Source organism: Microchirus variegatus, assembly GCF_963457635.1.
Source record: "Microchirus variegatus genome assembly, chromosome: 16".
Classification (NCBI taxonomy): Eukaryota; Metazoa; Chordata; class Actinopteri; order Pleuronectiformes; family Soleidae; genus Microchirus; species Microchirus variegatus.
The window spans coordinates 11,214,958-11,240,624 of record NC_139817.1 but is presented as its reverse complement, the minus strand read 5'-3'; the positions used below and the strand labels follow the sequence as shown (position 1 = coordinate 11,240,624).

Here is a 25,667-nt window from a genome sequence, read left to right as displayed (position 1 = left end):
TTGAAGGAAGCCTTTTATGTAATTTATGTCCCCTGCCCTTCATGTTTAAGAGGTTGTCTCGCTCCAACACACCTGATTCAAACAACTTGGACTTTTATTTTGAAATTATGTGAAATATCATCATAATGTTTGACTTTTTTTTTTCACTCGACAGGCCTCCCACTGACCAAACGAGACTCTCAGTGGCCCCATTTGTGTTTGAGACCCCTGCTTTATGGTGTGTAAAGGCCTCTGCAGATCCATGGTGTGCATGTGAAAGGGAGGGTTTGTTGCATTCTGCAGTCTCACCAGTAGATGTCACTGAGTCGTTCACACTGAACCTTTATATTGAACTGCTGAGACAACATATGAAGAGGTCTCGAACCTGGGGGCCACTGAGTGTCTGTTCTGGTCAGGAGGGACAGATGAAGTGGAAAAAAAGTCCATATTTTTGTGGAAAAAAACAGCATAATACATAACAATCATTATATTATTGGTGACATTTCACATAATTTCAAAGTAAAAGTGTTTATTTTGGTATGGAATGATAAATAGTTTACAATAAAATATGTGTTCGTGACACAAATTGAATAAGTACAAAAAGCTGACTTTATATGAAGTGGAGGGCCTCGTGAAATTGATTGAGTTTAAAACCTCTGACATATGATATCACAATCAGATCACACAATATCACAAAAATAAATTAAACTGACTCGAAAAAAAACAAAATAAACCATGGGGACATTCCTGTTTCTCTGAGACTAAATCTTTGACTATCACTGTATACATGGTGTCACTGTGCTTCGTGATTCATCACGTTAAGGCTTCGCCTAATTAAAGGGTGCAAACAAAAAGCAGCAGTTCACATTCTTCTGGTTGCAGTGTGGCCTCTGCAGAAGAGCTCGTGGGAGCAGTGGAGAGAGAAAGTTTTAATTTCTCTCACACACACTGAGAGAACACTCTTTTTTTAAATGAAATTCAAGCATGTGTCCGCTCAGCCTGCATTGATTATTAGTTATGAGGGACACGGTTTAATAATTCCTGTTCTGGAATGCAAATAAATAACTATAATTTGACATCTTAAAATGTGTGGTGAACAGTAATTATTCTATTTTAGCATTAAAAATATAATTCTAAAGAGCTTTTACATACTGTTGGTCGTTACATGTGAAAAGGAGTAGGCAGAAGTATAAACATATATGTTCCTGTAGCCTATTCTTATTACGTATAATTATGTAGTGTTCTCACTACAACACAAGAAAACATCTGGCTTCAAACATGACCATTTCCATCCACGTCCTGGATTAAATTGCTGTTCTTCATCCTTATTATTTATTATTTCAAATTCTGTATAGTATAACTTTGGGAAATGTTTCGCATTGGACATTTATCATCATCGCATGGCAGGAGATCAAAACTCTGTAAGTAGATTTAAAACAAACAAACACAAAAACACTTATTTAAAATGAAAGAAAGCATGAAATAAAGTATGTCACCTTGGTGTGTGTGGGCTGCATGGATGTGTGTGTGTGAACTCTCTCTCTCTCTCTCTCTCTCTAACTGTGTGTGTGTGTGTCTCTCTCTCTCTCTGCTGTATGTCAGAGTGCATCACTGCAGCAGAAGCAGTTCACAAAAGCCCGTGCTCTGTGTTCCAGGAACTTATTTCTCCTCCTCCTCCTCCTCCTCCTCCTCGGGCTTTAACTGCCACCACCACCACCATCTTCACCTCTTTGACATTACTGCGATCAGAAGTGATGGAGGTCCGTGCTCCGTCCCTTGTCCTCGTGCTCTCCTCTCTGTTTGTGTCTCTCGAGGCTCAGTGGGACTTTGTGGACACTCGTGTCCTGGACCTCGGGGATGACATCGACTACAAGGATCCATGTAAAGCTGGTACAGTGCATTTTAACCTCTGTTTTTATTCCTTTATTGGTTATGTTTTACTGCTAATTTTAGCCGTTTTTCTCATGTTAAATGCGTGTTAATAACAAAGAAAATACTCATGTTATTGATAATCAAGTCAAAAGTAATAGTTTTATGGAAGACAAATATCAGAATAAGCAGAATCATATAAGATATTTCATTTAAAACCATTGTCAGAATTGCCTTTATTGGCATTGTTAATTGCACTCCATTATAAAATAGACCACTAATAAATAAATAATCTTTGTCTGAATTGGTGGATGAAACCTTCTTAGTGAACCCAGGTTGTACTTAATTTGTAATTCTTTTTTCATTTTGATCTGTTAATTCTTAGTTAAATAATCCAAACAGGTACATTACAAATGGAAAAACTGACAATTTGACATTTTACAAGTACAAGTGCAGTAGCAGCAAAATGAGACTGTATATTGTTAAAATAATATTAACTGTTTGTCACACATTTCAGTTGGTTTAGCTAAATATGATGCTGAGATTGTTGAACACCTCCATCTCAGCTGTATTTTTTGTGTGACTTATTCATTAATTCATGAATATTTTAGAAATATTTGTTCCACAAAATTCTCCATTCTATAAGTACTTTGTTCGATTTCACTGCTGATTAAAAATGTTGTAGAAACTTTTAGTACTTTTGAAGATTTAAATAATGCATTATGAAATATCGCAGTGAATGAAAACCCAAAAACTCTGATTAGTTGTGTCTTAAGTGGAGAAAAAGAAGAGGAAATTGCAAGACTCTCGTTCTCCCGTCATAAAACATACTGAAGGTAACTCTGGTTATCACAGGGGCCTCCAGCTGATTGAGGTTCCTCTTCTTTCTTTTCTTTTCTTTTTTTTTTTCCACTGGTGACTTCTGTAACTTCCAAAACACACCGTTCTTCTTCACTGAGGCAGTCGCCTGGAGACCGGAGGTCATTGAGTCCGTGCCAGCGAGGGCCGAACCTGGCCCAACGCCACTGAAGTCCCTTTTGGCTTCGGGGCATGGGGGTGCACACTGCGAGGGTGACAGTCATTTACAGTCACCCTTTGCATGAGTGAATGCACTTCCAAGGCTGACACGGGGTCTTTTTTTATTGTTATTATTTGGACCTTCAGGCTATCATTACATCATCAGGCTAAATGAGAGATTTCATAGGAGTGAGTGCAGTGAGCAGGTTGGCTTTGCAGTAGTGTAGTATCAGATGTTTTTTAAGGTCCAGTGTGTGACATTTATAGGCGTTTAATATGCACATATGTGTGTTTGTATTAGAGTATAATCATTCTGGGGTTTGTATTGTTATAATAAGCAATGTATTGTGTTATGAAGCCATCTTGCACCACAACTGCAAACAAGTGTATAATGTGTCGTGAAAGAACACAGAAAAAAACTTATCGACTTTGTAATTCAGGAAGGACTGCAGGGTCTTCTCCTTTCATTTGAGCTTGTGGCATTATTGATTTCTTTTCACTCGATCAATAACATCAATCAGTTTAAGACCTGCTCAGGTCCCTTTAGCCTGAAGCCCCTTAAGTCCCTTAAAATGCGTCCTTTTTTTGTTGAGTGTTGTGAATCTTGTGCTCAGTCACTGTGTTTGTTAATAAAAAAAAATCTATTTCTAATTCTGATGTTATTATCATTTTCATTACAATTTACTTGGCATTTGATGCAATCGTCGAAAAGATAAAACAATCAGGAACTATTGACCTCTAAGTTCCAATTCCAATACAATTTAATTGTTTAGTTCTTGCAGTATAGCTGTTTTATTTCATCTCATCAGGCCTGTAAATGTATTTCCTTTGGTCCTATCCAGTAATAACACTGACCTTACTTACTCAACTGTATAAAAAGATAAAATACTGTGTCAAATCAACATCACTTCGTGTTTGTTGATAATGAAGCTTGTGGCACATGTTTTGCAAACATCGTCAAAAAAAAAATCCCCCGTGGCAACGAGGCAGCCATTGTGCGTGAAAATGCTGATTTGTACAGTATGTCATCATCACATGGTCCTGTCCATCGGTCCTGTATCATAATCCACTGCACCATCCTCAGAGTGTGGTGTAGTCTGTGTTCAGGTGCCTGCAGAATAACGTTGTGTTTGACAGCCACGGTGGAACACTTTGAGTTTGATAACTGACAATCCTTCATCGACTGAAACACTGAGCTTGGACTGTCATTTCTGTGCATTAAATTAAAAATGTACATCCTGTAGACATGGAGCCTAATGTAGCATAAAGTCTGGAATCAGAGAAAGAGCTTTTCTGGCTCTGACCAAATTTTTTTATATATATATATATAATCTACCCGTCAGCACCTCGATAATAGATTATTTCATATGATGAATGGAATTATCTTGGTGCTTTTAGGCTAGTTTTGCTATCAAGTCCAACATTTTCGCTTCCGTCTCAAGCCAAGCTGATTCTCTCATAAACCAATTGAGAAGACATGTAAATTATAGTATTTTTCATAATATAATTCATATACATTTATTAGGCCACCTGTCATAAAAAAACAGGACATTTTTAGGCAAATAACAAACTGAATTTACCTTTTTATCTCCTAATGTGAGCCGTACTCACTGTGCATCTCTGAGAAGTTAGACATTAATCAAGCATAAGATTCAACCAGCAACACAACCACAAAAAACTTCTATTCAGAAATCCAAGTAAATAACTATAATTTGACATCTTAATCAAGAAATAATCATGTGCTTTACTATTTGTCCATTTGTTGTTGTTGTTGTTTTGTAAAACAGTACATTTGAAAATCCACAGATAACAATAAATATAATCGGTAACACTTTAGATTAGTGAACACATATTCTCCATTAACTAGGTGCTTCCTAACATGCGTATAAATCGCATACTAGCCCTTTATCAGTTAATATTATGCATGTAACACCATATGTAGGAAAAATAGAATAAGGTTATGTATAATAAGGTGTTAATACATGCTTAGAAATGACTAATAAAGGGCTAGTATGTGACTTATATATGTTAGTAAGCACCTAGTTAATGGTGAATGTGTGTTCCCTCACAACAAATATTATTATTAACACTGCATTCCAGTTCACAGTGTCTCTGTGTGTCCCTGCCTCAGCTGCCTTTCTGGGAGACATTGCTCTGGACGAAGACGACATCCGCATGTTTCAAGATTTCCGCGGCAGCGATGGTGAAGAGCCCGCAGCCCGCAGCAACCAAACAGACTCAGGTATCAAAGCAAGAGTGAGTTTAATTATCAGTGAATATTCTGACTGACTGACTCCTACTCTTCAAAGTATACTTTGAACTTCTTCTCCTGTTTTTTTTTTTTTTTTTTTTTTGGAGATCAGACAGAGCTAATCAATGAATAATGTCCCCTATTATTACAGTGAACATTTCCACCTCAAACGAGACTATCAGAAGTAAAAGAGCGGCCAAGATGGTTCTTCATCGCCTGAGGAGAGCGGCCACCTCCAGACCTGAGCGCGTGTGGCCCGATGGCATCATACCGTACGCAATCAACGGCAATTTCAGTGGTGAGATGTGTGAGATGTGTTATATTCTGCTGTGCTGAACAGCCAGAATGTGTCTGTTATGATGTGTGGTTTCCAGAATCCTGGAGCTGTAAGATTCAGCAATTCAGAGTTTCCTTACAGGCAGTCAGCGAGCCATTTTCCGTCAGGCCATGCGTCACTGGGAGAAACACACGTGCGTAACGTTCACCGAGAGGACGACTGAAGAAAGCTACATTGTTTTCACGTACAGGCCGTGTGGGTGAGTTGGAAGCTCCTCGACCGTTCTCAGAGAAACGGTTTCCGTTTAGTTATGTACGCACTGTAACAAATCAAATATTAATGGGGTGACATTTTTAAAGTGTTGATAGCAACTGAAAGTGCTTTGCACTAGAGTTTTGTCATCCACACCCACATTCACGCAGCACATCTATTATCCAGTGTTGGATTCACACACTGCTGACACAGGTTTTCATTATGTAGTGTACAATCAGAGGTGGAAAGTAACTAAATACATTTACTCAAGTTACTGTATTGAATAGTTTTTTTGTGTATTTTGTATTTTTTAAGTACAATTTAAAATCAGGATTTTGTATTTTACTTGAGTACATACTGACTCAAGTATTGTACTTAGTTACTTTATAAATCCTACTTTTACTGAATAAAATAAAAATTCAGCACAATGAAGACCAACAGGGGGAAAATATGCACCAGAACCAGACCAATGATGATGTGATTAGCACCAGCACTGGCGCGTGAACAAAAGTGACGTAATATCCTGTGTGCGCCTGGCGCGTGAGCTACAAAATAGATTTGGATTTCTGACCCCTTGTCATATTTCTACTATCCTCACACCCCACGCAAAGTAACTAAGTAACTTTTACTTAAAGTACATTTCAAATGAACTACTTTTTACTTCTACTTGAGTACATTTTCAGATGACTACTTTTACTTCTACTTGAGTAATATTTCATCAAAGTATTGGTACTTGTACTTGAGTACAATATTTGAGTACTTTTTCCACCTCTGTGTACAATCTTAGAAATAAAAGTGTTCAGTAAAACCATATAAGGTTCTTCGGCTTGTCCTCATAGGAGAACCCTTTTTGGCTCCAGGTAGAACCTACCCTTTTGGAGGGTTCCACCAAGAACCCTTTTAAAACCCTTTATTCGGGAAAGGGGTTTTAAAAGGGTTCTCTGGAATAAAATGGTTCTTACTGGAACCATTAGTGTTACCAAGAACCCTTGAAAAACCCGAAGCAAATGGTTCCAGATAGAACCTCAGCCCTTGTAGAAGGACCCTTTTGGAACCCTTATTTCTAAGAGTGTAGTAATGCAGTATGAAATGTAGACTAAAGGATGCAGGGATCTCTGACCTCTGACCTTCTGCTTATAAGATGACCCCCATCCCAAACCACACTTTAAGTTGCCTCATATTTACTTTACATATTTTATCAGAATATCTGCTTGAAATCTTGTCATCAATGGATCAAAGCATTTTGTGTATTCCAAAGGTTTTTTTTCTCACAGTGACAAGGCCAACGTTGGACTTTGTTACATGAACCAGAAGCCTTTGAAAACACACGGAATCTGTCCTATTTGTTTGAGTCGTAATACAATTTGGCCTTGATCTGGAGTCAGTAAGTCGTGTGAAAAAACAAGCTGATGAAATAAGGTCTTTCAATTATTAATTCAAAGTATAATCATCAATTAAAACCAGCATAAACAGATGTTTTGGTTTGCTTTGATTTGGAATCTGTGCGTGATCTATTTCTATAGGGATTGGAAAATGTTTGATGTTTAATAGGTTATTGCTCATCAGATGACCCAAACATCTGTCTATAATAATGTTTTATAATGTAACGTGCAAGTTTCAAGAGGATTGTAAAAACAGGAGAGGGATAAACAGAGTAAATGTATCTGGAAAATCTATCTCTAGCAATCTAGTGAAAAGTAGCTTCGATTTGTAAACACTCCTAATATTCACAAGTCGGAAGGAGTCGTACGTTTGCTCTGCAGGTGCTGCAGGGTGTGGCCCTGAACAGTGTCGCCCCCTGCAGGTGTTGCTCCTACGTGGGCAGGAGGGGTGGTGGCCCTCAGGCCATCTCCATTGGAAAGAACTGCGACAAGTTTGGCATCGTGGTCCACGAACTCGGCCACGTGATCGGTTTCTGGCACGAGCACACGCGTCCGGACCGCGACGAGCATGTCAGGATCATCAGAGACAACATCCAGCCAGGTACTGTGACTGTGTGCACATGTACACTGTGTTTTTACATTTACTCCAGTGACTGTGTGTTTGTGAGCAGGACAGGAGTATAACTTCCTGAAGATGGAACCGGGCGAGGTTGACTCACTCGGGGAAGTGTACGACTTTGGGAGCATCATGCATTACGCCAGGAATACATTTTCCAGGTTGGTGTGTGAGCATTTTTCAGTTGGGTTGAGGATTTTGTCACTTTTATGTCTTCAAATTTTTTTTCTTTCTACCCTGACTCACACTCATTATGCCATTTTAACCTTTAGAACACAGAGTGTTTAGCTGCTTTTTTCCTATTACTACACCACTGTTCAAAAGTTTGAGGTCACTTAGAAATATCCTTATTTTTGAAGGAAAAGCACTTTTTTCAATGAATATAACAGTTTTACTGGTTCTTTGACGCAAGAAAAATTATTATTTTGAATAAAAATCATTATTTCTAATCTATTTTCTATTCATTTTGCAACTCTTTTGATGAATATAAGTGTGACTTTTAATGGAAAACACAATTTCTTTTTACAGTTGACCCCAAACTTTTAAACAGTAGTGTATGTTAAAACTTGAAATATAAGAATGTGCAATATAGAGTGTCTTGTATGCTTTTTTTCAGCACAACCTATAGGTTATCTGATGAAAAGGTGTTTTCTTTTTTCAATTTTCACACACCACACAAGTTAGTTTTATTTTTCAAATCGGATTGAATCTCTGAAATTTTTTAAATAAGTCAAAGTTCACTTGGCTCTTTTTTAGTAACAAAAATAAAAGAAAAAAACGTTTATTTTGTGCACAGATGTGTGCCTACGAACATAGGGAGAACGTGCAAACTCCACACAGAAAGGGCCATCGATCAATCCGGGATCCGAACCAGTGCCCTTCTTGATGCAAGGCAACAACCTAAACCTATTTGAATTAAAATTAGAAGGTCATTCTTGCCCTCACACAAAATTAATGATTGTGAATTTGACCTCTGCATTAGTGAACACACACAAACCAGGCTACTTATGTACACCTGGGGAGCAATGAGGCGGTTAGACGCCTTGCTCGTGGGCAACTTAGCCCTCAGCCCTTCCCAGGATTGGACCAGTGTGTAGGATTTAGTGGCATAAATGGATGAAGTTGCATATGCAGACAGGTGGATTTAACAGTAAAGAAAGTAAAGAAAGTGCTTAATGATTACTAATAAAGAGCTAGTTTGCTACTTTGTTAGTAAGCACCTAGTTAATGGTGAATATGTGTTCCCTCATCTAAAGTGTTACCAAAAGTTCTTGAAATGCATTTTTTTTACAGTATTTTATGCAGCTAATATCACGGTGCATAAAACTAAGCCACTGATCCACCGTGTGTCCCTTTACTCAGCTCCGTAGGAAACCTCAGTCGTCTCCTGAGTTTCACATGTCTCCTTTTCACGACTGTGTCGTGCATGTTGTTGTCCCGTTGTTTCTCCCTGAGCTTTGTTTTTTTTTTTTTTTTTTAACCTCGATCACTGCTTTGCTGGTGTAGGTCATGGAGGCAAGCCAAGCTAGATAAAGGCCTGGCAGTTCAGGCTTTGTTGAACAATTTGGGCTGGAGTGGCCTTTTTCTCTGGCATTCGGCTGTTGGCTCCACTAAGCCGGCTGGCACCGGCAAAAGGCCCCATTCAGGGCACTGTGTTTACACATGGCTGTCATTCATGGGTGCATCGCCATGGGAACTGTGCAAGAGTCAGCTCCACACTCTAGAGAGAGATTATCAGAATCAATAAAGTATCAAGGTGCTCATCAGTCTTTCCAATTTGACCTTTTAAAAAACACATTTTCGTTTTGCACATCATCGCTGTCAGAGGATGTTGATCCACGTCAGGCTTTGTTCGTCTGCGTCTGAGATTGCATCGCGTATGTCGTGTCTGTGATTTGTCCAAACCAGAGGGATCTTCTTAGACACAATCTTGCCACGTTACGAAGTCAGTGGAGCCAGGCCATCTATTGGACAGAGGACCAGGCTCAGTAAAGGGGACATTGCTCAGGCCCGCAAACTCTACAAATGTGCAAGTAAGACACATTTGATTCTTTTTTTTGTTTTTATCCCTGGGATTTGCATTTAATGTTTCTGGAGGTGACCATTTTCTAGCAATTGTTGTGTTTTCTTACGGTGTGATGATTTGACAGAGTGTGGGGATACCCTGCAGGAGAGTGCTGGAAACCTTTCCTCTCCTGGTTTCCCCAACGGTTACTCGGCTTACGCTCACTGTGTGTGGAGGATTTCTGTCACTCCGGGAGAGAAGGTGAGCAAAGACTAAGATAAGATGATCCTTTATTTGTCCCACATGGGGAAATTTGCAGTATTACAGCAGCACACAAACACAACAGCTAGAAAAGTAGACATACGGTAAGGAAATAAAGACAATTAAATACTATTAAATGTGTGCAAGAAACAGAAACAACAAACAACTAACTCACATCTCATCTCATTACAACTTTATTCCATAAGGCCAAAAACCACCAAGGCACCACTTGAATTGTTAATGACATTAATGTGACAATTCATTTGTGGAATATATTCTTCCAGTTTGCAGAATGTACATGCAAATAAAGCTGGTTACTGTCAGATTCAAGTTTATTCATGCAAAACATTTTACCGATGCCATGCGATGTAACCATTTCCCTCAGATTGCGCTGAACTTCACGTCCATGGACCTCTTCAGGAGTCACCTGTGCTGGTACGACCACGTGGAGGTGCGAGACGGGTTCTGGAGAAAAGCTCCGTTAAAAGGTCGCCAGTAGTCATGGTAACGACGCTCCACCTCTCTGTGTCCTTGTCTCATACCCGTGTGTATGCACTCTTTTTGTGTCCATTTGCAAGTCGTTTCTGTGGCGACACACTTCCTGATTCAGTCGTCTCGACTGACAGTCAACTGTGGATTGAGTTCAGAAGCAGCAGCAGCTGGGTGGGCAAAGGCTTTTCAGCTGTTTATGAAGGTATATACAGTAATACTAACTACTTTCATCCAGGATTTTTATTTGATTCCACCGCATAATAGTTGAATAAAGCAAAGACAGTGAGTCATGATGAAACAAACTGCCGTTTAATGTCATTTCTCACCTTCTGTGAAGCCATATGTGGGGGAGAGGTGAAGCGAGACAGCGGCCAGATCCAGTCTCCCAATTACCCTGATGACTACCAGTCCAACAAAGTGTGTGTGTGGAAAATCACAGTGGAAGAGGGTTTCAATGTCGGCCTCTCGTTTCAGTCATTTGAGGTAAAATGTTCTTTTTACTGGAACAGTAAATATGAAGAGTAATAAAGTGTAATACAAGCATATTTGTGGATTATTTCTGCATTCAAATACCCCACAATGATTAGATTAATATTATATACCCTATTTTGTTGAGTAGTGGACTTGCATTAGCCAAAATCTTGGTCACCTTTTAATGAAGTCATCCACATTTTACCTGCTATAACTTTTGGGTAAAGCTCTATGAAACACAAGAGTGAAGAAGTATTTGTTACTACAGTAATTAGCCAGTGCAACTGTATGATGATAATGATCAAAGTCAGATTTGTATGTTGTCTTTGAAGCGATTTCCATCACATTCTTCATGTCCAATGAGACATTAAACAGAGAAAATGTAACAAGACAGCAAATGTATGATGTTAAGTGTATTGGGACTGTGTTTTCAAATTTACTTAACTTAAATCTCTTTTTTTAGGGACAAATTTTGGCCAAGTGTATTACCATGTGTGTATTTTTCTGAGAATGGATCAAAACAACTCGAGCACAAAGGCTTTTAGGAATCAAACAAGACAAAAATGTTGTTGTTTTCCTTTTGATTGAGAGCCCCCCTAGTGGCAGAAATGATATACTACACATTGAAAAATCCAGTGTGTCCGAATTAATGACAAATGGTGAGACTGAGTCATTTGTCTTTCGTTTTTATAGTTATAGCTTCCTCTTCAAAACACAAAAAAAAGCTAGCTATACCTGGTTTGTCCTTTCAGGCTGCTGTAGAAACATGATCCAAAATGGCGGCCGCCGTAAAGCAAGGCCTTTGCCTGAAGTACTTAATACGACAATGACAACCAACACAACTTTCACAAATATCATTAAACCATCATTAATGTTTCACACCTGATCTTTTACTCTCTTGTATTTCATGACTCCGTTTGACTCCAGGCCTGTCTGGTCCAGTATCCGCCCTTTGTAAACATCCCAGTGTTCTGTTTCCTCTGCAGACCGAGCAGCACGACAGCTGTGCCTACGACTACGTGGAGCTGAGGGACGGGAGTTCAGAGAGCAGCCCGCTGCTCGGCCGTTTCTGCGGCTACGACAAGCCGGACGACGTCAAGAGCAGCTCCAACCACCTCTGGCTGAAATTTGTGTCGGACAGATCCGTCAATAAAGCCGGGTTTGCAGCCAACTTTTTTAAAGGTGAGTCTGCAGTTTGTGGTTTGGTTTTGTCAGGATTGCTTGTGTGAGAGAGCTCAAAATGTTGATTTTCGGTAACACACACATGCATATAAATAGCGTACTAGCCATTTATTAGTAAATGTTAAGCATGTATTAAAGCTCACATAGAGTGGTCCTGTTGCACATATGTGAGTTGTGGAGGTCTACTTACATACATTAACTTGTTTTTATGGTCAAAAACCTCCTAGTTGCTGTAAACGAGCCGATAGAAATCTCTCTTTTCTGACGCTCTCCTCAGCCGCGATATTTCAGACATAAATCTCACCCCCAGAAGACAGACTGTGTTGTGATTGGCCAGCCAGCGTAGAGCCTTCCCAACTGTCTTGTGATTGGCCAATACCCGGAAGTGACATATTCAGCATACCTGCTCTCAGAGGCGCAGCTCCCCCCTCTGGAACGGTGTATGCACTGCTACTCATTATCAAAACACAACAGAAGTCACTGTCGCTCGTGAAACACCTCAACAACGGCCGTTCTTCTTCTTCTGTGGCTCAATGTACGCAACCGAATGTACCCAGACTTGTGCCCGGACCAGGAGGATCTGCTGTTCAGGAGAACCACTGTTTACGTAACCGGACCGGGTTTTTCCCGAGATCTCGCTGAGCCCGAGATTACAATAAAACACAGGGTTCTCAGCAGTGGCTGAACTGTTTGTTTCGAAACTTCAGGGCTTCGTAAACAAGGTAATGACGCATATACACACTAAAAAACAGCGTTAATTGGAACTTCCGGTCTAGGTCCGCTTTAACACCTTATGTTGGAATATCTTCATTCGAAACCGTAATCGTGGTAGAATAAGCTTATGTAGAATAAGGTGTTAATATGTGCTTAATGAATGCTAATAAAGGGCGAGTATGCTACTTATATGCACGTTAGTAAGCACCTAGTTAATGGTGAATATGTGTTCCTAATCTAAAGTGTGACCTGATTTTCTTTTCTTTTTTTTCCCTGACAGAGATGGACGAATGCTCCAGACCTGACAACGCTCACTGCGAGCAGCGCTGCCTGAACACACTGGGCAGCTACAGGTGTGCATGCGACCCCGGGTATGAGCTGGCAGCTGACAGACGCAGCTGTGAGAGTGAGTGCACAACAACATCATCATCATACTGTCAAATGAAAATGGGGGGAGGGGGGGGGGGGGGGGGGTAAATAAATAAATAAATGAAAAAGGCCTTTAGAGGAGCAGCATTTGTTCATGTGTTCCCACTTGAGTTCATTCAGCCCTTAGTTCCATTCAACAGCTCAACCAGGCTGAGTCAATAAAACCTGAGAGCGTCTGCTGGGAAATGTTGACATTGCACAATTAAGTCCATAAAGTGTCCCTAGTTGAAGTACTCAAGTATCATCTGTTTTGCATAGTTGAATATTTCCCTCTTCTACCACAAGAGGGCACTACTCCCTTGCAGCAACCTCCTCCCCACTTTTTTTTTTATTCTGCAACCTTACTCAGCACTACAATTTCCAAAATAATTCCACGTCATTTCCTTTTCTTCCATTTAATGTGTTGTGATTCAGGTGCTCGTCTTTTATCTTGCAGCGAAAAGATTCGACAAAAACAGCAAATTCACACTGCGAGCTGCGTAATTTATTGTTATGCAAGTGCTTTTCTTTCAAACTCCTACCACTAAAATCACTGCTTTCTCCCCACCAGCAGCTGCCTGTGGTGGCTTCATTACCATGCTGAATGGCTCGCTCACCACCCCAGGCTGGCCCAAAGAATACCCACCCAACAAGAACTGCGTGTGGCAGCTGGTGGCGCCCATCCAGTACCACATCACTCTGGTATTTGATTTGTTTGAGACTGAAGGGAATGATGTAAGTTCACAAACTCACTCAACAATGGGAAAACGTTTCTGCGACAAGTTGTCTGTCTGACAAATTTCACTTCTTCTTAAAATCTTCTCGTTTGTTACCATCAGGTGTGTAAATACGACTACGTGGAGGTGCGAAGCGGCTTGAGCTCAGACTCAAAGCTTCATGGGAAGTTCTGCGGCGCGCAGAAACCGGAAGTCATCACGTCGCTGCAAAACAACATGAGGATTGAGTTCAAGTCGGACAACACAGTGTCTAAGAAGGGCTTCAAGGCTCACTTCTTCTCTGGTGAGTCAAGAATTCAGGGAGAACACAGGAGGGATTGTCAGGTGGCACAGACTAATGTCCAGATCCGGTGTCGTATAAGACGTGCAAAATCACACTGAGAACAATTCAGGTGTTTGTCTTCATTTTTACCACATCAAAGAAACCAGTATCAGTCCGATACTGGATCGGTCGAAATCACTGGATCGGATATCTGACAGATACAAATCAAATCCAATCCAAAAAATCCCATATATTTCTCATGCTTCTTTAAGTAAATAAAAATCAGCAATTGCATTGTAGCTCAGTCATGTTTTCACTGTTTATTTCTTCTTTTTAGGAGAACAATAGTTGTGATACAGTTGGAGAATGATTCAGTGTTTAAAATTTCTAATATTGGTATCGATAGATACTCAATTTTCAGTATCAGACACAAAAAAAGTGGGATGGTCCCTAAATTTAACCCATGAAAGTATTATTTTACTGCCTTTTATCTGACAACTTTTATTATTATTGATTATTGATATTTGCTGTTCCACTTAAAGGGCACCATATGTAAGAATGTGCCCAAAAACAGTTACTACATTCAAATTTAAAATACCGAGGTCTTTTAGGTTTCGTTTTCTGACGTAACTGGCAACCCGTGGTTGCTCGGCAGCTGAGACTCTACTGACTGCAATGATTGGTAGACGGGGGTAGGTGGCGCCACATGCCAAAACATGATTTCAAAACATAAACATGATTTGCAGTCTGCAAAATATTTTTTTTAATGCAAATATTTTGGCTGTACTGTTGTTGTTGGTGAGTTCAGTTTGTTATATGAACATTATTCCTGAGTCTCTGTGACATATTAGGAGGAGTTTATGGCCAGTTGATTTAGATTTATTACATAATGCACCTTTAATATTGAATGTTTTTATTTAACTGTTCAAATATTTATTTGTTTATTTGTGTATGCATTAATTTCTCTCATCTTACAGCCTTTATTCTTCAGTTTAGTTGTCCTTTTTTACACTAAACCAGCACCTGAAGGGTGATTTCACGTGTGATCGATGTTGTTTCATACAGCAGATTCTTTCCTTGTTTTGTGTGCGTGAAGAATACAGAAATCCTTTGTGAACTGCAGATCCTGACAAACCCCACAAGCTGTGATGAGGAATTCTGACCCCAGGTTGTTGTGTCATTTTCCTCAGATTTGGACGAGTGCTCCAAAGACAACGGAGGTTGCCAGCACGAGTGCGTGAACACCTTCGGCAGCTACAGCTGTCAGTGCCGCAGCGGCTTCATGCTGCACGACAACAAGCACGACTGCAAGGAAGGTAGAGTACAGTACAGTATGTGTGGCCCTGCTGCTGACCCTCAGACTGAAAGGCTCAGTTCAACTAGATTTGTGAAGGCGTCGTGATGGGATTTCTCTGGCTTTTGCACAACTTGAAGCTAAACTGAGCTGCTGCGTTGAAGTAGCTAAAGCTGTATGAACAAAGGTGATAAACATGTTTTTACATCAGCGACCTGTTTTTGATTGATGTGAAACTGGAGTCATTTCTCTCAAACATAATAGAAACCTGGGCTGAACAAATACTTGCTTTCAAATTAGTTAAATATGAAGTCCTTCATCCATCAACAGGGCTATTATTATAAGATTAATTGATTATTAATTGATTACTGAAATAATTGTCAGCTATTTTGTAACAAGCTTTCTGATTTTTCAGATTCATAAATGGGAATATTTTCTGTGGGGTTTTTTTCTCCATATAACAAAGAAATCATTAAAACTGAATTATTTTGGTTTGAGGACAAAACAAGATCATTTCCCGGGTTTGGAAACACCAATCAACTCAATTCATCGATAAAATAATCGACAGATTCATCCATAATAATAATAAAAATAATCATTCATTTCAGCCCTAAACTGAGATATTTTACCCAAATTGTTGAGCCCTAACAGAAACTTTGGGGTTAAAAATGACAATGCCAACAATGATGAGATCATTGAAGACACAACTTTACCTGCCTGTGTTCGCCTCAGCACTTGAACAATTGCGCAAAGATCGGCACTTTTTGTTGTTTTGTTGAAAACACTGATTCAAACTTGTTGCTATGGTGCCACTAACCTGCTGGTATGTTGGTGACTGCGTGAGTGTGTCTTTGTCCCTGTATTATGTGCATCTGTGTGCTAATGTGTGAGTGCACGTCTAATCATCTGACCTGAATCAGATGCATGTGTGTGTGTGTGTGCGTGGTCAGCTGTGGTTTAACGGTTGCCATAGGGATCATAAGAGATCGTGAGGACACTTCTTAAAGTTTTCTTTATCACTGAAGGACCGTACATTACCGTTCAAAAGTTTGGGGTCACTTAGAAATGTCCTTATTTTTGAAGGAAAATCACTTTTTTTCAATGAATATAACATTAAATGAATCATAAATACACTCTATACATTGTTAATGTGGTAAACGACTATTCTAGCTGCAAACGTCTGGTTTTTAATGGAATATGTACATAGGTGTATAGAGGCCCATTTCCAGTGTTCTAATGGTACATTGTGTTTGCTAATTGTGTTAGAAGGTTATTGGATGATTAGAAAACCCTTGAAAACCCTTGTGCAATTATTATTCAGCACAGTTGAAAACAGTTTTTCTGGTTCTTTGACCAAAGGGCAAAATTATTATTTGGAATAAAAATCCTTATTTCTAATCTTGTCAATGTCTTGACTATATTTTCTCTTCATTTTAATGGAAAACACAAACAAATTGTATGGGTTTCTATACCCAACTTTCTATAGCAACTCTGCTGAATGCAGCGATGTTAACTGTGTTGATGATAAAAGTGACAACACGTTTTAAAAGTCCCTCTTGATTTTCTGGTCTTACTGAGTCAGTTCGATGATTCTTCTCCTTGTAAATGTTTTTTTATTAATCCCTGAAGGGAAATGACTTCTCTGCATCAAACCCATCCTCTTCCTAGAATTAGGAGCAGTTTGCAGCCACTGAGGAGGAATGAGTGTTGGGTATCTTGCTCAGGGGTACCTCAGCCCTTTTGACCTTGTGGGGACTCAAACCGGCAACCCTCTGGTTACACTACAACTTACTGCCTTATACTCACAGGCTCCTCTCTCAGTCGCTGAGCTTCACTAGTTTACATTTACATTTGTTCATAAATCCCACTCATAACATTCTGTTTTCTTTGTCACCGTGTGAGAATCATCTGCAGCTGCGTATAAAAACGTCTCTGGCGGTGCAGAAAGACCTCTTCAAAAGGCCTTATTTTTGCATACATTGTCACCACAGAGACCTCCACAGTGTAAAATCTCCATAGGAACTAACCTCAGTGTGTTTGGATGTGGAAAAGTTTATGTTTTTTGTTTATTTGTATGATGATTTTCTCTCTCTTTTTTTGGGGGGGGTAGGGAAAATGCCTCCGATGACACACAGAGCAACTAGCTTTCTTTGTTTTGTGCTGATGTCTTCTTGTGTTCTGTTTGCTTTCAGCTGGATGTGATCATGTTGTGAACAGCGTGTCGGGTGTAATCAGCAGCCCCAACTGGCCTGACAAATATCCCAGCAAGAAGGCCTGCACCTGGTCTCTGTCCACGACCCCGGGCCATCGAATCAAACTTGTATGTCAAACCTTTTTGTTTGTTTTAAATCCAAATTAAAAGCACTGAGAGAATAATCACAGTTTTTTTCATAACGGCTTTCAGGTTTTCAATGAGATCGACATGGAGGCTCATCTAGAGTGTGCTTATGACCATCTGGAAATCTACGACGGACAGGACGCCCGCGCGCCGAGCTTTGGCCGCTTCTGTGGCTCCAAGAAGCCGCCGCCGGTCATTTCCAGTGGCAACAGAATGTTCCTGCGTTTTTTCTCAGATAATTCCGTACAGAAGAGAGGCTTTGAGGTCTCATACAGTGCAGGTGGGGAAAAAAAAATGTTACCTACCGTTCAAAAGTTTGGGTCACTTATACAATTTTTGTTGTGTTTTCCATTAAAAGTCAGACTTTTATTCACCAAAAGAGTTGCAATATGAATATAAAATTTGGCAAGACATTGAAAAGATTAGAAATTATGATTTTTATTCAAAATAACCATTTTTGCACAAGGGTTTTCTATCCAATAGTCTTCCAACACGATTAGCAAACACAATGTACCATTAGAACACTGCAGAGATGGTTGCTGGAAATGGGCCTCTATACACCTATGTACATATTCCAAAAACATTAGACGTTTGCAGCTAGAATAGTCGTTTACCACATTAACAATGTAAAGAGTGTATTTATGATTCATTTAATGTTATATTCATTGAAAAAAAGTAATTTTCCTTCAAAAATAAGGACATTTCTCAGTGACCCCACACTTTTGAACGGTAGTGTATATTGAAAAAAAGGGAAAGAATAAACGACTCTGCCAAAAAATGTGGCATTCCAAGTATGAGTTAGTTTTCTGCTTTGTTTAGAACTCTGCATTCTTTCCTCACTTTTTATGAGTTCCCTTCTTGTTTGACCCTCTAATTTTGTGGTGGTGCCTTCCTAGGATGCGGAGGAAGCCTGAAAGCCGAGGTCAAGACAAAGGATCTCTACTCTCATGCACAGTTTGGAGATAACAACTATCCTGGTGGCTCCGACTGCCTGTGGGTGGTCACTGCGGAGAAAGGCTACGGCGTGGAGATCATCTTCCAAGTGTTCGAGATCGAGGAGGAGGCAGACTGCGGCTACGATTACGTGGAGCTGTACGACGGCGCTGACATCAAGTCTCCGAGGCTGGGCCGATACTGTGGCTCTGGGGTAAGGTCAAAAACCATCAATCATGTGTATTAAATATCTTACAAATGAAATATAAACCACGCCTGTTCTTTGCAACCCAGGTTCCAGAAGAGGTCTACTCAGCCGGAGACGCCGTTGTTTTAAAGTTTCACTCAGACGACAGCGTCAATAAGAAGGGCTTTCACGTACGCTACACGAGCACAAAGTTCCAGGACACGTTACATGCGAGCAAGTGACTCGCTCAAACCTAACCCCCAAAAACCTAAATGGAGACTTCACCCCTAACATTTGGGCGTACACACCCTTCTCCAGACGAGGAGTTGAATGCATGGACTGATACCACAAAACCAACACGCATACTTCACATTCACATCTGCTTGGAGAGAGAGTGAAGCCTCTCTTTTTCTCCCTCTTTCTTACTCTCCCTCATTATGTAGCTTCGCCAGGATGAACAGATCACTTTAAAGAGGCTGTTTTCCTTCAGCGTAGTCACAGTTATAACACTGTGATACCGACATATAAACATGTATATATTGTGATATAGTTTGCTTTGTTCGTTAACCGTGAAGACTTTGATCATTTCTGAAGAATGTAATGTTCTTTGATACTTTTACAAATGTGCATCGTTGTCATTATCACGAATGCAAAGTCTAATCTGTTTTAAAAGCTTTACTGGCATTTAATTTCCTCCTCGCTGGCTTTTTGCTGCAGATCGTTGTTTTTTATTTGTTTTATTCCTCTTGCAGAAACATTAACATTCCCTCATTCCCTCCCAACATTTTTTTTAAAAACCACTATTGTGTGTGTGTGGTTTTTTTTTTCTCATGCAACACATGCTTTACCTCGGACTCTTGTTTCTGTGCTTAAACTTCTCCTGCAGCAGTTCAGCCTGGCCAATCGTTTTACCCGCACCTTTATCTCTACGTTCTAAAACCTCAAACTCACACGTGTGGTTCTAGGCTTTCTTGACAAGGTGTACTCCAATAGATCATGTTTCCTATCACAGACATGTACAAAGAAAGCTGCAGGTCCCACTGTCATGTCGTTCTTATAAACCCTCAGGTTATAAAACTTATGTCAGATACTTACATCAAAGTAGAACACACACCGAGTCACACTCTTAAGCAATTTGAGAGTGAATTACTGGTAAGAAATCAAACAAATCAGTTGACCTTTCATCCAAATTAAACAACTACGGTAACACTTCATATTAAGTACACACTATTAGCATGAATAAATATTGAATTCATCATTTATAACACATGAATACTCATTAGTATGTAGTTTATAAACACAGTTATATATGTTTTACTCATCCCATAAGCTGAAGAACAGTGTCCAAATAGCTGCTGTACTCAAGCAGCCAATCAGCATCCACCTGCAACAAACACTTCAGCACGAGTAAAACATTTAGAATTGTGTTTATAAACTGCTAACTAATAAGTATTCATGTGTTGTAAATTATGAATTCAATCTTTATTCATGCTTAACTAATGCTAATAGTGTGGACTTATTATAAAGCGACTGCTGCATGTCGTGCCCTTCTGTGTGTGCAGGTCTAGTGTCATGTTTAGTTTTCACCTGAACAAACAACAACTCGAGCTTCAATCTACACTCTTTGTTTCTTTTATTATTTTTCATGCCGGAATAATATCAACAAGCACACAGCAGAAAGAAAAATCATTTTAAGGTTCCCCATATTGTTCTGTTTTTAATAAATGGTGTCACTCTCTCACATGCATCAGGCTTTGGATCAACAAGGATAAGAAGCTGAAACACTTCATACGTTTACATGTGCAGAAAGTGCATAACTATCGCATACATTTAAAACATCTGCGCAGATAAAAACATACATGTTTTATTTCACATTGAAGCAGATTTCTTCTTCCTGTTCTTAATATACTGAGTCAACTCAAAAAAGCCTCATGTTTTCCAAAGCTTCTGAATGTTTGAGATCCAGGACACTCGTCAACATAAACACCATGTACATTTACAGATAATAACACACATAATAATAACTGTATCAAATGATTCATGATGTAAAAAATATGGACTTGTATACATAACCGTAGCACATAGGCTATTGAACATTAGAACAACAGTCATCACTGAAGCGTAGATCCAGTCTACGTTCTGAACAATGCGTGTGTTTTAACTGAACACATTAGTCGACTCATGTACATCACTGTCTGTATCTAATTCTTGACACTATAAAGTTTGTTTTCTCTTTATTTCCCTGCAATTTCATTCATTGCTTTGTTTTGGTGTTTTGTTAAATCTTTGGTAAGAAAACTTTAAGTGGCTCATTCTCATGCACTTTGTCCAGGAAGCCCAAGTTGAAGTACGGGTACAGCGTCTCGGTGAAGTTCTCCCTGAAGGTGTACAGGTGTGTCATGCTCTCCGCGTTGTAAAAGGACACCAAGCCTCTCTTATAGTCCAGGTAAACCCCGATCCTGGCCAGTGGCTCCTCCAGGGACAGGACGGTGGGAGGGGAGGTGCCGGCCATGTACTGTATCCCATAAGACAGGGACAGAGTCCAGAAGCCATTCGCTGGAAGGGCTTTGATGACTCCTTTTCGAGGCACCGACTCCCGAGCCACACCCACAGTCCACACCGTGCTGCTGTACACTTCGATCTCCCAGTAGTGGCGCCCGTGGGTGAAGCCCTGGCTGCCGAGCAGCGACAGGGCGGCGTTGAACCTGTAGGGGTTGTCTTGCACGGTGTGGTTGAAGGTCTGGTAGCGAACGCAGGTGAGGGACGAGGTCAGGCTGAGCCACGGGTTGGCCGTGCTGGAGTTAAACGTGATGGCTGCTGGGACTACAAACAGGAAAGAGTGTGAGAGAGAGGATTTTCTACATACACTACCGTTCAAAAAGTTTGGGGTCACTTAGAAATGTCCTTATTTTTTGAGGAAAAGCACTTTTTTTTAATGAATATAACATTGAAAACCCTTGTGCAATGATGTTAGCACAGCTGAAAACAGTTTTGCTGGTTCTTTGACGAAAGGGCAAAATTATTATTTTGAATAAAAATCATTATTTCTAATCTTGTCAATGTCTTGGGTATATTTTCTAATGGAAAACACTGTATAGGTGACCCCAAACTTTTGAACGGTAGTGATCATTTGGGGGAAATGGTCTCTGTCATTTACATTTTTAAAGAGCCTTTAAGTACCTGGATAGATGCTTCCTTTCATGGATTTCCACACTCTGTACTGCAGAGGTCCTGCAAATCGACCCTCGCACAGACTGGGTGGCGTAAACGCAGGTTTCTCAAACTTCAGCGATGGTCTGCCAACAAAAGCCGAGCCCAGCAAAGACAATGAACAAAGAGAAAACGAATAGAAACGAAACCAACATCCAAGATTAAAAAAAAAGAAAAAAAAGAGCTGAATGTATTTATTCTGACACTCACCTCTGGAGCAGAACTTTGATGCTCTGAAATGAGACACACGAGAAAACACAGGAAAGGAGCGGACGGAGAGTGACGATTAGCTTTGTTGTATCAAGAAAGAAGAGAAAGCTTTTTTTTCCACATTACATCAATGTCTGAGCTCACACTATCCCACCCTGTGGGATCTCCCTGTGGCTGGGGGAAAGTCCCGCAGCTGAAGCCAGAGTGTATGGCCCTGTGCCTGCACGAAACTCTTTATCCTACAGATCAACGAGTGAGCTCACTGGCCTACATCCTGTCTGCTCTCGCTGCCAGTAAGTCTTTTGTTATTAGAAAAGCTTACAACACGTCAAACATTGCGTACAAAGCGACATGGTCAGTGTGTTTATGGCCTACAAGATGGTGTTTAAACCCAAATCTGCACACTTAGACAGGCAGACTGTTCTTTTTTTTACTTTATAAACTACAAGTTACTTTTCTTTGCCTGACAAATTACCTTGAAATAAAAAGAGCTCAGCATTTTTCCCTCTTATCCATTCCCGTATGTGACTCAACATGTTATTGTTACTAACTTCCAGATGGACTGTATCGGTCGTCTGTGAGGATTCATGTTGACTCACACTTACTCGCAGCAGCGTGAATGGGTCCTGCTCACTCAGCTTGTCCTCGATCTCGTGGACGGCCCTCTGCAGGCGCGAGATCTCCACACAGAGCAGGGCCTTGTGCTCGTCCAGGCGGATCAGCTCTCTGCGCTCCTCCGTCTTCAGCTTCACCTGCAGCAGCTTCTCCTCCTGGTACAGGAACTGGTGCAGGTCACTGAACTGGGCCTCGATGCGCTGCTTCAGGTCAGCAGTGTGCTCCTGGGAAAATGCAAAAAAGAGAGTATATGACTTCTCCCCTACTCTCACAGACTATTAGATACACATACACTACCATCAAAAGTTTGGGGTCACTTAGAAATGTCCTTGTTTTTGAAGGAAAAGCTCTTTTTTTCAATGAATATGACATTAAATGAATCAGAAATACACTCTATACATTGTTAATGTGGTAAACGACTATTCTAGCTGCAAACGTCTGGTTTTTAATGGAATATGTACATAATGTGTATAGAGGCCCATTTCCAGTGTTCTAATGGTACATTGTGTTTGCTAATCACGTTAGAAGCCTATTGGATGATTAGAAAACCCTTGTGCAATTATGTTAGCACAGCTGAAAGCAGTTTTGCAGGTTATTTGACGAAAGGGTAAAATTATTAATTTGAATAAAAATCATTATTTCTAATTTGTCAATGTCTAGACTATATTTTCTATTCATTTTGCAACTCTTTTGATGAATAAAAGTGTGACTTTTAACGGAGAACACCAAAAAAAAATTGTATAGTTGACCCCAAACTTTTGATCTGTAGTGTGTACATCTGTGCGTGTAGATGTTTCCACCAACCTTGAGCTTCTTAACCTCATCCTCGGCTTCTCTGTCGTACTGCAGCGCCGTGTTGAGCTCAGCTTTGAGTGAATCCATGGAGCTGTTCAGAGACGCCTGACAAGACACAAACATCATCACTGCATCAGGAACTGCCTCACACTTTGAGTTCACTAAATGGCTTTTGTTTTGGAGCAAAAAGATGCTGAGAAAGAGCTGGTGTTCCTTTCAAAATCAAGGCTGATATCGCTGACTTTAGAATAGTGGCAGACTATTAAAAGTGTCATAAAAGTGCCAAATATGATGCTTAACACCATTATCATCAACAATTGTTGAGTTTTTTAACATTAAAATGCCAATTATCCATTTTTTTTTTTGACCTATCAACATTCACCTAACTCATGTCAGTAAGTTTTGAAGTACAAAGGAAAAGAAAAGGGGAAAAAAAAGGAATGGAATGAAGTTTGCATCTCCACCCCTTCAAAAAGCCCTGAAGGCAGCACAAGTGATCCACAGATGACTGAGAAAGAACAGAGAAAACAAAGCTCAACATTATTCTTTTTCAAATAAATGTTATTATTATAGATTTATAGCAGGCACAGATAAGAAAGATTGTACAACTTAGAAAGTCTGCATGTTTGCTTGAGATTTTCAGTTAGTTAGACAACATAACCTTCTGTGTTGAAACAATACACATCATCACAATGTGTTTATTCACGTTTTTTTAAGGCAACAGGTGAACTTTCATTTCATTTCCAAGTTCAACCATCTTGAAATGTGACAGTGAAGATGCACACCTGTGTTTTGATCCAAATGCAACACAAAAAACAAATGTTCAGTGATGAAACAGAGCAACCCGAGTGTAATAAAATTTCAGTTTCCATTACTCCCACCGTAGATCAGGAGAAGGCCACTGTTGACTCACCCTGTACTTGAGCTCAGCCTCCTGCACACACAGCATGGTGTGGTTCCTGTGCTCCTGTGAGACCCCGCAGACCAGGCACACCAGCTCCTGGTCATCCTCACAGTACAGCTTCAGCTCCTCTCTGTGTCTGCTGCAGCGAGGCACCGGGGCCGGAGCCCTCTCTGCCACCCCGACATCTGCCAGATGAGGAGCCGCTTCAGTCTCCTCCAGACCGTGACAGTAGCTCTCCACTATGTTGGCAACGATGCGGTTGGGCCTGTAGCTCGCTCCGGGGTACACCTTCCTGCACTGGGGGCAGGAACCTGTGCCCCCCTGCCCAGGGCCACGGGGACCTGTCCAGTATCCCTCGATGCAGACCTGGCAGAAGGTGTGATCACAGGGCAGAGACACCGGCTGCTTGAACAGATCCAGGCAGATGGAGCAGGTCAGATCTCTGCTGATCCTGTGAGCCGAGCTCTTGTTCACTTTCCCAGCTATGGGAGGCTGCCGCAGCTTTTCCATTGCTGTCTGCACAGCGAATTCTCCCTCCTTTGGCTTCCAACTTTTCTTTTCTGGCTTTATCCCTTGGTTTAGTTTCTCCAAGTTCTGCAGATAGACTGACTGGATTTTCTTCACTTCTTTCTGATTCTTGCTCATTCCTCTGCCTTGATTGTTTTCCTTTGTTCTAAGAGTACAGCTGGACCTCTACGTCCTTCCTCTCCTGCAGAGTGTGGACCAATGTCTTTGGCCTCCAGTCTTCCTGTTGACTGTGGGGAAATGGAGGGGGTGGTGCAAAAAGCAGCCTCAGCCTCTCACATCACCAGAAGATAGTGAGAGGATCTCAGAGGGCCCCCCCCTTTTCCCCCCAGAGTGACATCACGTCTTAGTCAGGAAACCGAGGTGGGACATGGATATTCTATCCTTCGTGTGTTTGTGTTGAGTCTGGTCCTTCAGAACTGCTTCAGATTAAGTAGAGAAAATGTAAATCCATTGAGTGTGACTCTGACTATGTGTGTGT

General features: G+C 40.5%; 2 protein-coding genes across 2 annotated transcripts; one reads left to right on the top strand and one right to left on the bottom strand.

Moving 5' to 3' along the window:
* Positions 1-1,574: 1,574 nt before the first annotated feature.
* Positions 1,575-19,169, top strand: LOC310937925 (bone morphogenetic protein 1-like; the record flags this gene model as incomplete). Its single annotated transcript, XM_083902315.1, has 20 exons — positions 1,575-1,869; positions 4,997-5,107; positions 5,268-5,414; positions 5,535-5,652; positions 7,450-7,628; positions 7,699-7,804; positions 9,552-9,676; positions 9,794-9,909; positions 10,295-10,404; positions 10,488-10,603; positions 10,739-10,884; positions 11,859-12,054; positions 13,049-13,174; positions 13,748-13,911; positions 14,016-14,196; positions 15,366-15,491; positions 17,662-17,789; positions 17,874-18,087; positions 18,704-18,954; positions 19,035-19,169. 20 exons carry the CDS (start codon positions 1,575-1,577, stop codon positions 19,167-19,169), a joined length of 3,090 nt encoding a protein of 1,029 aa, XP_083758441.1.
* A 1,747-nt stretch (positions 19,170-20,916) lies between these two features.
* trim69 (tripartite motif containing 69) lies at positions 20,917-25,309 on the bottom strand. Its single transcript, XM_083902562.1, has 6 exons — positions 24,671-25,309; positions 23,767-23,862; positions 22,953-23,186; positions 22,348-22,370; positions 22,108-22,223; positions 20,917-21,750 (listed from the first exon to the last, which is right to left on the bottom strand). Exons 1-6 carry the CDS (start codon positions 25,304-25,306, stop codon positions 21,206-21,208), a joined length of 1,650 nt encoding a protein of 549 aa, XP_083758688.1. The 5' UTR covers positions 25,307-25,309; the 3' UTR covers positions 20,917-21,205.
* Positions 25,310-25,667: the final 358 nt, after the last annotated feature.